This window comes from Eubalaena glacialis, chromosome 9 (assembly GCF_028564815.1).
Source record: "Eubalaena glacialis isolate mEubGla1 chromosome 9, mEubGla1.1.hap2.+ XY, whole genome shotgun sequence".
Classification (NCBI taxonomy): domain Eukaryota; kingdom Metazoa; phylum Chordata; class Mammalia; order Artiodactyla; family Balaenidae; genus Eubalaena; species Eubalaena glacialis.
In genome coordinates, this window is record NC_083724.1 from 13,035,382 (window position 1) to 13,048,440 (window position 13,059).

A 13,059-nucleotide genomic window follows, 5' to 3' on the forward strand; every position below is an offset into this window, starting at 1 on the left:
AATTATTTATTTAGGCTGCATTGGGGTTTTTTTTGTTGTTGCTGTGCGCGGGCTTTCTCTAGTTGCAGTGAGCGGGGGCTACTCTTTGTTGCAGTGCGTGGGCTTCTCATTGCAGTGGCTTCTCTTGTTGTGGGGCACGGGCTTTAGGTGTGCGGGCTTCAGTAGTTGTGGCATGTGGGCTCAGCAGCTGTGGCTCATGGACTCTAGAGCGCAGGCTCAGTAGTTGTGGTGCGTGGGCTTAGTTGTTCTGAAGCATGTGGGATCTTCCCGGACCAGGGCTAGAACCCACACTGGCAGGCAGGTTCTTAACCACTGAGCCACCAGGGAAGCCCTCTGTTGTAAATAAAGTTGGTTCCTTTAGGAAGAGATTAGGAGCTGTTTTATGGCCCACTTCTCACTGCAGGCAAAATCTCTGAGCTATAGCTATGAAGTTGGGAGTGTAGACAATGACGTACTTCTCTCTGAGCGAGACATCTTCAGAAAATGAGTATTTGGTAGATGTGGGAGGTTGCGTAGTAATCTCCGGTATTTTTGACTTCCCTCTATTAGTGTGGAACCACTACCTTACATGCCAGAACCAGGTTAAGGGTAAGGGCAATTGGGCTCTCAGTATTCTCAGCAGCACTGTGTCCTACGTAGAGCCTTCATCCCAGAAGTAAGGTCTGGGCAAAAAAAAAGCAGCCCCTACCACTCATTCACACTTGGCCAGCAAAAGGTGATGGAGGCAGGATGAGGAATGCTCTCATCCTGCTCTTCCCTGGAAGACAGCCCTCCAAGTGGGAGCTGTGGGGAGAGGAAACCCTATTTTCTTGACTGTACCAATCTGGAGTGGAGTTACCATCTTGCTCAGCTGGGAGATGGGAAGGAAAAAACAAGTCTTGGTTCAAATACCACAGATTCGTAACCAAATTTTAGTAAATTTCTCTGAATAAATGTTTCTTCAATTGCTCTATGTCCTTTAGAACATTTCCATAGACTTGAATTAAAAAAACATAGTAATTGTCACCAATTTTGCTGGGGAATGGGTCCACAAAGCTCACACCATCCATGCTGTCTCTCTCAACCAGTGAACACATTCAAAGCTCTCCAAAAATCCCCTTCACATTTATAACAAAGTCCAAATTCCTACTAAGCTTTATAAAGTGCTGCATGATCCAGTTCCTACACATCACTGGATCTCATACTTTAGCACTTTTTATTTACTTTATTTACTCTGCTCTAATCTCTGTCCTAAAAAGGGTGGTCTTCCTCAGGGTCTTTTTATTTTCTGTTCCTCGTGGAAAGTGCTTTTTCACATTTCTCCATGAACAAGTTCTTCCTCATTTGATTCAGATCTCTGCTCAAATGTCATTTCAAGACATTCTCTAAAACAGTACCTGCCATTCACTCTTTATCCATGTATTCTGCTTTGATTTTCTTCAAAGCACCTAAATTTACTTAACATATTCATTTTCCTATTTGCTTAGAGTCTGTTTCCCCATTTGATTAAAAGCTCTAGGAGGGCAGGGGGCTTTGCTTGTCTTATTTGCTACTGTATCCCGAGTATTTATAACAGTACTTGGCACAAAGTCAATACTCAATAAACACTTGTTGAATAAATAGACATAAACAAGAACCAAAATATTTTTAAAGCTACTTACATTTTAAGTGACATTAACAGGTAATCTGTTCTTACTTATATCCATAAAGAGCAAAACAGTAACAGAGTATGGGAAAAGAAGTTAATAATGATTTATTTGGCTGAGAAAATATAAACAGAAATGGCCAAAAGCCAGGAATTTTAAGTTCTGTTTTAGTAATTCTAAAACTTATTTTTATAAATAGCACTGCAGACCTGCCACTGCCTTTACACTACATACACCAGGCCCAAAAGAAACAATCACCTCTAACTCAATGAGAACATGAAAACAATACTAAAATAACAAATGTTTATACTATGATCACTAGTTTTTACAGTTAGGGATATCAGAAGATTTAGAAGCTAATCAAATTGAAAATCCTTAATCAGATATAAATTTGTCACTATCACTAATTATAAATAAAACGCTTTAGCATTAAAAAAAGAAAGGATATTATTTCCATGTCCTCATTTTCACTCCATATACCTTCCTATTAACGCCAAGTTTTGCTTTAGCAAGGCTCAGCAAAAGAAACGTAGGTTATGTAGTTTTACCTTGAGTCCTGTTTTCTCGTCATCACTTCCATTATTTGTAGATGGTGTCTCATCTCCTTGCCTGGAAACCAAGACAAAATCTTCACTATTAAGAGTAGACACAGAGTCTGAGGAGACACTGATTTTTCCAACAGAAGCCTTGTCATCCATGACTCAAGAATGAAGCTCAACTCATGAATGATTAAATATTTTAAAAATGCCTGAAAAACAAAAACCATAAAGATACTCATATAGAATGTCTGCCAGATATTCAATTATGTTCTAATTTTTACAAAATACATATGGAAAAACTTAGGGGGAAAAAAAAAACTTCCAAAATCTTTCCCAAAGACTTTCACTACTTACAGTTTAGGCTTTTTATTCCAGATATAAGGGAATTTGATGAAATTGAGGGCCAAGGTACTTCAGATTTCAAATAAATAAATAAATAAAACATATTCCCTTGAGAATAACTCTGCCTACCTACACTGATTTCTTTGGCATATGTTGTAACTCTATTCTTTTTAGAGAAAAATTATGAAGTACTGAACTTGTTTTCTATCCTTTAATTTGTAAAGCTATATAAACAAATGAAATTGAAAGCGCTTAGGACAATAACTAAGGTTTTCCTAACATTGCTGATACTTACACTAACAACATGTTTTAAGAAACAAAATTTCATATTAACCCCCCAAAAAAATAAATTCAAGGCAAGGCAAGCATAAATTCTAGAGCAGGGAAATACCTTACATAACAAGAAACCAGAAGTCTATTAAAAACTCAATATTCCTATCCCCCAGTTTCTTAGAACTCAACTCAATATGAACATTACCAATAAAAGAGTTTCATGCCAAAAATTTCCAGCAAGAAGTTAAAAATGTGTCAATTATGAAAAGCTATTCAATTATTTATTGACTCATGGAATAAAACTCGAACTCATCTACCATTTAAAAACCTGGTTCTGGGGACTTCCCTGGTGGTCCAGTGGTCAAGAATCCACCTTCCAACGCAGGGGACGAGGGTTTGAGCCCTGGTCAGGGAACAAAGATCCCACACGCCTTGGGGCAAATAAGCCAGCGTGCCGCAACTACTGAGTCCACGCACTCTAGAGCCCACGTGCCACAACTACTGAGCCCGCGTGCCACAACTACTGAGCCCATGCACTGCAATGAAAGATCCTGCATGCCACAATGAAGATCCCACCGCAAGGAAGACCCAATGCAGCCAAATAAATAAATAAATAAAAATTTTTAAAAATTCCTAAGAAAAAAAAAGAAAAACCTGGTTCTGCATATTTTGTGGCAATGTTCCCATTTGGCTGCCAAAACAACAACAGAACAGATGATACAACATTATACTCAGAGAGCTTTAACCAATAAACAAAAGTTGCTCTAAAAAAAAAAAGTTGCTCTCGCTGTATGCTCATCTTGTACCTCAAAGAGGTAAAGGTTCTGAGAATCTGTTCAGTCTCTCCAATTAAGAAGTCCTGATCTATGCTTTGGATTTTTAATTGAACATACGTTTATTGAGCATACACCATATGCCAAGCACTATTTTTTCCTCAAAGGCTAACATCTAGATAAACACATGGCAGCAAGAATTACACAATCCCTGAATACCATAGTTGTAAGAAAACCTAGAAATTATCAATACTGTTAAACAGATAAGGAAATGGCAACCCCAAGAGATGTAGGGTCATTTAATCAGGCATAACTAAAGCTCAAACCCTGGACTCCCTGCTGCTTTCTATTTAAACTAACTTCCTTGCTTAAAGGCTCTACGTTTCATAGGACTAAATCTAAATGCGTAGCATAGCATTTAGAGATGCTTCAAATGTACTTTTGAAAACTTATTTTCAAATGTAGTTCTGCTTCATCTATGCAATGAATACTTACCAAATGTCTAGTTTATAAAGAACAGAATATGCTAAACAAGAAAAAATAGATTCTTGCCCAAAAGGAGTTTATAATTTAGTAGAGAACAGAGGCAAATTGAACAGGTTAATAGGTACTGATTTAGGGTAAAGAAAACTATGGAAACATGTTGGAAGAGTTAAAAAATATACTAGAGGAGGTAATGTCTTTGCCAAGGATATATATGTTAATACCTTGAGGTATCTGCCCTCATAGAATCCTCCTCCTAAAGTGGTTCCCTTGTTTCTGTACTCAGACAACTAGAAATAATCGTTCATGATCTAATAACCCTTTTCCAAGTGGCCTGCCCATTCTTTCCCCAGAGTCAAATGCACTGCCTGCCTTGTTTCGGTTCCCATAGCAATTTACATTTTTTACAGTACCTATTATGTTGTGTTACAATTTGATGTTGAGTCCCTGAACAGCAAACTTAAAATTCATATATCTATTTCACAGATTAGGAAATTGAGGCTTAGAGAGACGGTGTAACTTGTTCAAGGTAACGGTTGTAATTTAACTGGTCAGAAGCAAAGCCAAAAACTGAACCAACATATCTATGATTCCAGAAGCTAAGCTCTTTCCATTAGATTATGATGCTTTTCCAATGCTACAAATGTTTGGGCTTTGTTCCAAAATACTCAGTATCAGATAAAGGAGTCTCTATCTTTTTTAGAACTTGTACTTTGGGTAAGGTTTTCATGCTTAATTAGTCTTCTTTCCATCTTTTAAAATGTTACTAATAGTAAGATAGCAGAGGGCCTGGGAAAGTTCTCTAAAGCTATGATCTCAGAGACACTGAGAACTTTCTACAGTATTCTAGACTCAAAAATAGTATACTTTGATATTTACACTATGAAACTGAGAAGATTTGGCAGGCTCAAAGTTCAACCTATTTTCTTTGAGGAGGTGACAGGAAAGTACACTTTATAAGATACTTTACTATTTGTTTTGGCACCTGAAAGTAACTGAATCACTCAGTGGGAATGGGATTTATCAAAACACTACGCAGTACAGGAAAGGTTATATAATAACACTCCTCTTCTCTGGCCTCCGTGGGCAGAAGTGAAAAGGGAGCCCATGAGCTCCAAGGTCTCTGAATAAGACCACCCCTTCCCTGGCCTCCACAATAAAGAGGTGCCCCAGAACTTGGTATACTCCTGGCAAAATTCTAGAGTATTTACAACCTCTGTCTTGAGACTCTAAGAACTAATTTTGTTGTCTTTAATCCCTACTTACACCAATTACCACAAGAAGCCCCCTACTCTAATTCCAATTCTCATGGACAATAAAGTATAAACTTCCTCCCCCAAATACCCTGCACTGCCATCACTCTTTCTACTTTTCTCTATACCACCTATCACCATTTGACACGTTTTACATTTTAATCATTTGTTTTTAAGTATCATGTAAGCATAAGGGCAGGGATTTTTGCCTGTTTCACTAGTTGCTGTGTCCCTAACAAGTGAAAGAATGACTGGCACATAGTAGGTGCTCAAATATTTGCTGAAGAAATAGGATAAGTGGCAAATAAAGATGGAAAAGAACAAGAGCCACCCATGAAAAGGCAAGAGCAGCTTTTACAGACTGACAGTAAGAACAGAAGTCATATTTGTGACGGTAAAGCACACAATTAAGAGTTAGAAAAAAAATCCAAGTTAGTAGGCTGGTTCTACTATTTAATAATAGTGTAAGCATGGTCACACCAAGACTCAGTTTCCATAAATGAAAATGGTGTACTATCTACCTCATGGAGCCATTATAAAAATTACTAAGGAATAGATATATGTATATCCAGGAGCCAACTGCTATTGAAAGACTGTCAAGAGTCTTGATGATGGCCAGTTCTTTTCCATTTCATCACTCTCTTCATTAACTGGAGAGTGAAACTAACTTCCAATTTTAAAAGAATTAACAAGTAAAACTGATTTTGGAAATTCAATTTAGGAAACAATATTAGTGCAAAAATATATAACATTCTTAGCTCCATATTGTAATTTATTTATACCTAACTAAATGTAAAGGAATACTTTGTATCTTTGTATAGTACTTTACAGATTACTAAAATATACACATTCTTTATCTCATTTTATCATCCTAACAATTCTGTAAGGTAGACAGAGTAAAGATTTTTATTCCACTTTAAATAAAATAATATACATATGAACACCCTGGTATTTGTCTCCTTCTTATATAAGTGATGAGCCTAGACCCTTATAACATGTCCAGTTACCAACAGGGCCAGGGTGGTGAGTGCCAGTTCAGGGATGTTTCATTCTATCTCCTTTAATACGTCAACTAACTTAGAATGATAGGTAATTTTGCTTAATTATGCAACCTCATGCATCCAAACCAAAGGTTCAGTTATGTTATATCCTGCTCTGTAACATAAGTGACAATTCTATGCTCAACTATGCACTTCTGCAAAGATCATAGTAAATAATGTACCTCAATCTTTTGATTAGTTAATTCTAAAATTCATTTTCAAAATGAAAATTCATTTTCATTCTCAATCTACTCTTAAAACTATAAACCCAGCTAAAGGAAAGTGAAATGTAAAAGAACTAGCCATGGTAAAGGCTCTTTTGACAGTTCGTCAAAAGCAGTCAGTTCCTGGATAATCAGTGTTTACTTTTTAAAAACTTGAACTTTTTTGGGACAGAATACCATCAGATATTTGTACTGTTTCTAACATCATTCACAGCAGTAACATAAACAGTGAACTTGCAGTGGCATGGATTTGCTAATGTGCATTTAGTAGAAGAAAAATCACCTCCCAATAAGTGACCTACCAAACTTGATAAAAGAGGTCTGCGTGATACTTGTAATTGAACTTGACATGCTTGAGACAAGTAAAATGTGCTAGTTCCCGGCCACTAGTTCAGCACTCTGGTTCATCTTTATTTCCTTGGTTTTCCTGAAACTCTTCCTGAAGGAGAAGCACTAACTCCTCCTGCACTTCAATGGGACTCCCCACTCTCACTGAGCAGTCCCTCTCAAAATCTGGCTCCCCTACCTCTCACCAAGCTTCACTGCACATCCTCTTTTAAAAGCTGAATTCAAACCTTGTCTATGTGATCCTGGGTACTTTAACGTTCTCTGAGCATCCGTTCGGAAAGGAAAAATATATATATCTATAAACATTTAAAAATCAACAATACAAAATTTCAAAACCCAAACTATTCTTTTCAGTTCTCATCTTACTTCTACCAGCTGAAATAAATGAAAATGCTGATCATTTCCATACTGTGAAACTCTTATCTTTTTGCTTCCATTTTCTACCTCTGGTACCTTTTCCCAGCTGTCTTTTAAGTTCCTTTCTTTCTGCCCACTCTTTATTTTTTCTTTAATTTTTAAAAAAATTTATTTATTTTATTTGTTTATTTTTGGCTGCGTTGGGTCTTCATTGCTGCGCGCAGGCTTTCTCTAGTTGCGGTGCGGGGGCTTCTCATTGTGGTGGCTTCTCTTGTTGTGGAGCATGGGCTCTAGGCGGGTGGGCTTCAGTAGTTGTGGCACACGGGCTCAGCAGTTGTGGCACGTGGGCTCAGCAGTTGTGGCTCGCGGGCTCTAGAGCGCAGGCTCAGTAGCTGTGGCACATGGCCTTAGCTGCTCTGCGGCATGTGGGATCTTCCCGGACCAGGGCTCGAACCCGTGTCCCCTGCATTGGCAGGCAGATTCTTAACCACTGCACCACCAGGGAAGCTCCTCTGCCCACTCTTTAAATTCATCCTGGCCTCCTTCTTGTTCCATACTTTCCCTTAGCTATCTCAGTACCTCATGTGGTTATAAAATTTTTTTTTTTTGGTATGCTGATGATACTGCAGCCCTGTCTTTCTCCCTAATTTCATGTGGGTGTTTGTGTTTTGTTTTTTTTTCTATTCAGTACTGAGTGTTTGATATGTGCCAGGCACTAGGTACAGTGTTACGGACAGGAAAGGTACTCTTTACCCTTGACAGGCTTACAGTAAAGAAAATGGACAAGTAAACAAGTAATTACAATAGAGTATAGTGCTTGGTATAACAGAGGTATGCAAATGGTGTTATGTGAATACACAGGTGGGATCTGCTACATGTGTCCCATGTCCAAAGCAGACCCCATCTTCACACAAGCATATTCTTCCTCATATCTCCCCTAACAGTGGTTAATAACCACTGATCCAAGATAGAAATGTCCCCCAAAATCCGTGACTCCTTTTCTCATTCTCCCTTGGGATTCTAATGGATTTTAGTTCCAAAACATACCCCAAATCTATTCCTTCTTTGCCATCTTTCATGTCACTGACTTGAGTATTTCATTCTCTTTCAACTTAGCTACAACATAAGTCTCCCTTCCTAGACTCTCTCTAGTCATTATCAAGGCCTCATAGTTAATTTCTAAAATTCAGATTTGATCATATATCCCACCCCTTCCTTTGATTGCTCCTGACTGAAAACAGAAAAAAATCCAAACTCTTTATACCATTAGTTCTTAAAAATCTGGAGCCAATCTATCATTCTAGTTTTATCTCCTTCTATCAAACCATACCAGACAACTCACCAAATATATCATGCATTTTTATGCTTTCAAGGCTTTGCTCATGCCATTTCTTAAGCTAGGAATGCGACTTCATTTCCCCCATTAGTCCTTCTTCCTCACCAGCAACCTTGTGATACAATCAAATATTCAACCTCCCCTTTTCCCTTCTGAAACATTCCTTATTTCCCTCTAGGGCTCCTAAGGCTTTTTGTTTGCTTGCTTTTTAATTTTATCACAGAATTACAGCATTTATCACACAGTAAAATGTTATACCTCTTTTCTCCTATACTACATTGATCATTCATTCCAGAAACAATTACTTAGTATAAACCACCATGGTAAACACTGGGAATACAATGAGCACACATAGTCCCTTTGAACTAACTACTTGTGGACAGGGATCTTAGGTTTTATTCATATTATCTTCATATCCTTGCTATGGCAGTCCTCAATAAATGTGATTGGATGAATAATACTCTTTCATCAGTGTTTAAGTGATAGAGTCTATGTAATGTGAGATGGACAAATCACAAATACGATATACTACAAGCGTGTCTGGGATATGGATATGAATGACAGCTGGAAAAAAGAGACTCAAAAAGAACTACCCTTGAGTGTGCCTGACTGACTCTTCATAAAGTTTCTAACTGTGAAAACCAGTTAAACAACACAGCCACAAAACATACCTTGGATTCCCTTTGTACCAAAACACTCATCACTTCCCTCCCAATCCTCATCATTTTTGTTTGCTCAACCAGTGAAAAAATTAGCACAGCTTTAGGGAATCTTAAGGAGGATACTTAAATCATCTTGCTAAATCTAAAGACAGAACAATACTTAGCAGTTCCTGAGTATCAATTATATATGCCCAACATGGTACTTAGAAGTTTTATATGCATTATTACTAATCTTTATATTAACCTTGCCAGAAAGGTAAAAACTTCATATGACAGACAAACTGAGGCTCAGACTGGTTCCATAACTTGCTTAAGTTCACAGAGACAATTACAGAACTTGATCCAAACCCAGGTATCTAGGTGCCTATGTCCTTTTCAGGAATGCATCTCTCCTCCTTGGTGTTCCTATCACCATTCTCTCCCCATTCCAATCCATACTCTATGTTGCTCCCAGTTATATATACCCTTCTAAAACACAGATCTGCTAAGATTACTCTCTGTTGAGAAAAAGACAAGTCAGGAAGTAGCAAGAGAGTCAAGTCTCAAAGATGCTGTAGCAGGCCAATTCTTGTGGGTTTGCAGCTCTTTAAAATTAAACCACAAAGAAGTTATTTTTTAAAATCATACAATCTTAATCTCAGCTTTTTTCTTTTTTTCTGGCTTTGAGATTTGTTTCCCTGCAATGGTTTTCATATGAACTTCTCACAGCCTATCCCTGGGAAGGGTAGGACAAATCTAACAAAACTCAATGGAAAATCATCCCGTCTTTAGAAAAATAAATTCCTTTCTACCACTGCTAATTGCTAAACAATAGATGTGTCTTTGTTTAAGTCTGACTTTGAATTTGGGGGCTGTTTCTTTGAATTATTTTAGTGAGCTAAGAGAACCATATTAATTTAATCCTTCTGAATAATTTCAGCTTAGCTTTAAAAACCAAAAAGAAAATATAACTTAATCACCTTGGGCCTACAGCACATAAAGGCAAGAAAAACCAGCTTATCTAATAGTCACTTTTAGGCAAATTTTAACCCATAATGCCTGTGACAATTAACTTCTTTAAACTATGAGGTGACTCTTTTACTTCAATTCCAGATGAACTATAAAAGATAGCTTAACTATACGAATATAATAACTCATAAGACAAAAGTTTTTTAATTTTTAAAAAGTTTTAATCTTTAAAAATTTTGGTTAAATGTACATAACATAAACTTTACCATTTTAGCCATTTTTAAGTGTATAGTTCTGTGGCTTTAAGTACATTCACATTGTGCAACCATCACCACCACCCATCTCTAGAACGTTTTCATCTTCCCCAACTGAAACTCTGTACCTATTAAATTCCAACTCCTATTCCCCCAGGTAACCAACATTCTACTTTGTCTCTATGAATCTGACTACTCTAGGTACCTTACATAAGTAGTAGAATCATATGGTATTTATACTTTTATGGCTGGCTTATTTCACTTAGCATAATGTCTTCTAAGTTCATCTATGTTGTAGCATGTGTCTGAATTTCCTTTCTTTTTAAGGTCAAATAGCATTCCATGGTATGTATATACCACCTTTTGTTTATCCATTCACTGGTCAATAAAAGTTCTAAAAGCCTAATTTTAACTTTATAGGATCTTCAGGATAAAACTCACAAAATCAATACAGAAAAGTGCCTAAAGATGACAGCCAATGTTCTCAGAGTTACTTCTCACTTTCTCAATGACTAATCAAGCTTCATTAAGACTTTTTAAAGTTAACAGTCTGGTATTACATTGAAAAACCAACTGGGATTTGAACTCCTTAGTCCTTTTTGATTTAATTTGGACAATGTTATAGTTTCAGGTTTCTCATACATAAAATGAGGGGAACAAACCCTTTCTACTCTTTTGTGAATGAGACTATCCAGGAAAGGGGTGGGGGGCGGGAATGCCAGGTGCTTCCCAGTCCTAATCCATGATGTAAGCATAATTAGTTCCATTTTTACAAATGAAGAAACTGAGAATCAGAATCCTTAAGTATCTTACCTTCAGTCATATATTAAGTAAGTTCAAGACTTGGGATATCTATATCTTTCTGATTCCAAAGTTCACACTCTACCCGCTATATCTTGATACTTTTAATGAAAGGTACAAAAAGTAAGAAGTGGGGATGAAATGCACTTAAAACAATTCATTTAACTCTGTGTTGATTATCTGAGTGCAATACTGCTGACACCTGAAAAAAATAAACCATATAAGTGGTTTTCCCATGTTCCTTTGGCTATTTCAGGAAACAGCACTTTAGTTTTTTGCAGAACTCTAGGTATGCTGGCTTTATGCCCCTTCAACACAGTATCTCTGCAGCTAAATTTTAAAATTATTTGGATGCCATTGCCCCAAGAGAAACCCACCTCTGGGAACACAGGGAGAGTTAGTTAATGTTAATGTATTGGCCAAAAAGTTCGTTCGGGTTTATCCACAAGATGTTACGGGAAAACCTAAATGAACTTTTTTGCCAACCCAATATTACTCATTCACAAGGTCAGATTATACTTCAAACCTCAGTAATATACATTTTTTGTAAAAGTATCCTTGTATTTACTTTTTCTGGAATGGATTTCTAAAGCATAATATAATTTACACTAGCGTTCTATAAATATAAAAACATAAATATTTTTAAGCAATGCAGGATTTCCTAAAAAATTTTTCTGGACTTCTCTGGTGGTGCAGTGTTTAAGAATCCGCCTGCCAATGCAGGGGACACAGGTTCAATCCCTGGTCTAGGAAGATCCCACATGCCCTGGAGAAACTAAGCCCGTGTGCAACAACTACTGAGCCTGCGCTCTAGAGCCCACAAGCCACAACTACTGAAGCCCGTGAGCCCTAGGGCCCGTGTGCCACAACTACTGAGCCCACATGCTGCAACTACTGAAGCCTGTGCACCTAGAGCCCGTGCTCCACAACAAGAGAAGCCACTGCAGTGAGAAGCCCGTGCACCGCAACGAAAAATAGCCCTCGCTCGCCGCAACTAGAGAAAGCCTGCGCGCAGCAACAAAGACCCAACGCAGCCAAAAAAACAAAACAAAACAAAAAACCAAAAAACAAAACAGTTTTCCTGTTTTCAGGAAATTAGTCAATATAGTTCCTTCTCATCCACAGCGAAGAATATGTATCTATTCCATTTAGAATATCAATCTGTCTATACTTTGATCTGAAATGTTTAAACTATGTGAATTTAATGCTAAGTAAGCAAATCATTTGATAGATAACCAAAGCCTGAGATTAATGCAGTAAATATGGTTTCTCTTTTCCATGACCTCTGATTTTCAAGGGAATGTGTATAGACAAACCATGAATGTTTGGCAGAAGACACACAAGTTTTCTGAATCTTCTGATACAAGAATGCCCTGGTCCATAGTTATACAAGGATGGTGGGACATTTGTTAAGTGTGTTGAACAGGGGGTGGGCAACCAAAAAACATTTACTGAGCACTTTCACGCACAGCACTGGGATAGGCACCATGTAAGAAGATAAAAGAATTCACATACATTTAATTTAGTTTCACAGACGTTTTTTAAACCTATCTAAAAAGTTCTTTTCTCACAACCCAAAAGCAAAAAAATAAAGATATAAAAAAAGATGTTTCTGCTAGGGAACAATTTTTTATCTAAGAATTAGCTTTTGAGGTTAGACAGAAATCAGATTTTTCTTCAATTCACAGAGAACTCAACAGGTAACTACAATAAAGATACAACTATTTCTCTTTTGCAGGTATATCAGAGGTCTATTCATAGGAAATCATGTATCACAGCAAAAAAGATTTACATGACATGT

General features: G+C 37.3%; 1 protein-coding gene across 6 annotated transcripts in view; it reads right to left on the reverse strand.

The window, feature by feature from the left end:
• RABGAP1 (RAB GTPase activating protein 1) overlaps positions 1 to 13,059 on the reverse strand; it is a 149,995-nt gene that overhangs the window by 132,503 nt on the left and 4,433 nt on the right. For 5 of the 6 annotated variants that reach the window (XR_009702059.1, XM_061199962.1, XM_061199961.1 and 2 more), the window contains exon 2: positions 2,174 to 2,373. Coding sequence is in view for 4 of the 6 variants with exons in the window: in XM_061199962.1 (XP_061055945.1) it covers positions 2,174 to 2,323 (150 nt within the window). In the remaining 2 variants the exon portion in view is untranslated. The remainder of the gene's footprint in view (positions 1 to 2,173; positions 2,374 to 13,059) is intronic. The other variant, XM_061199963.1, reaches the window with a different exon arrangement.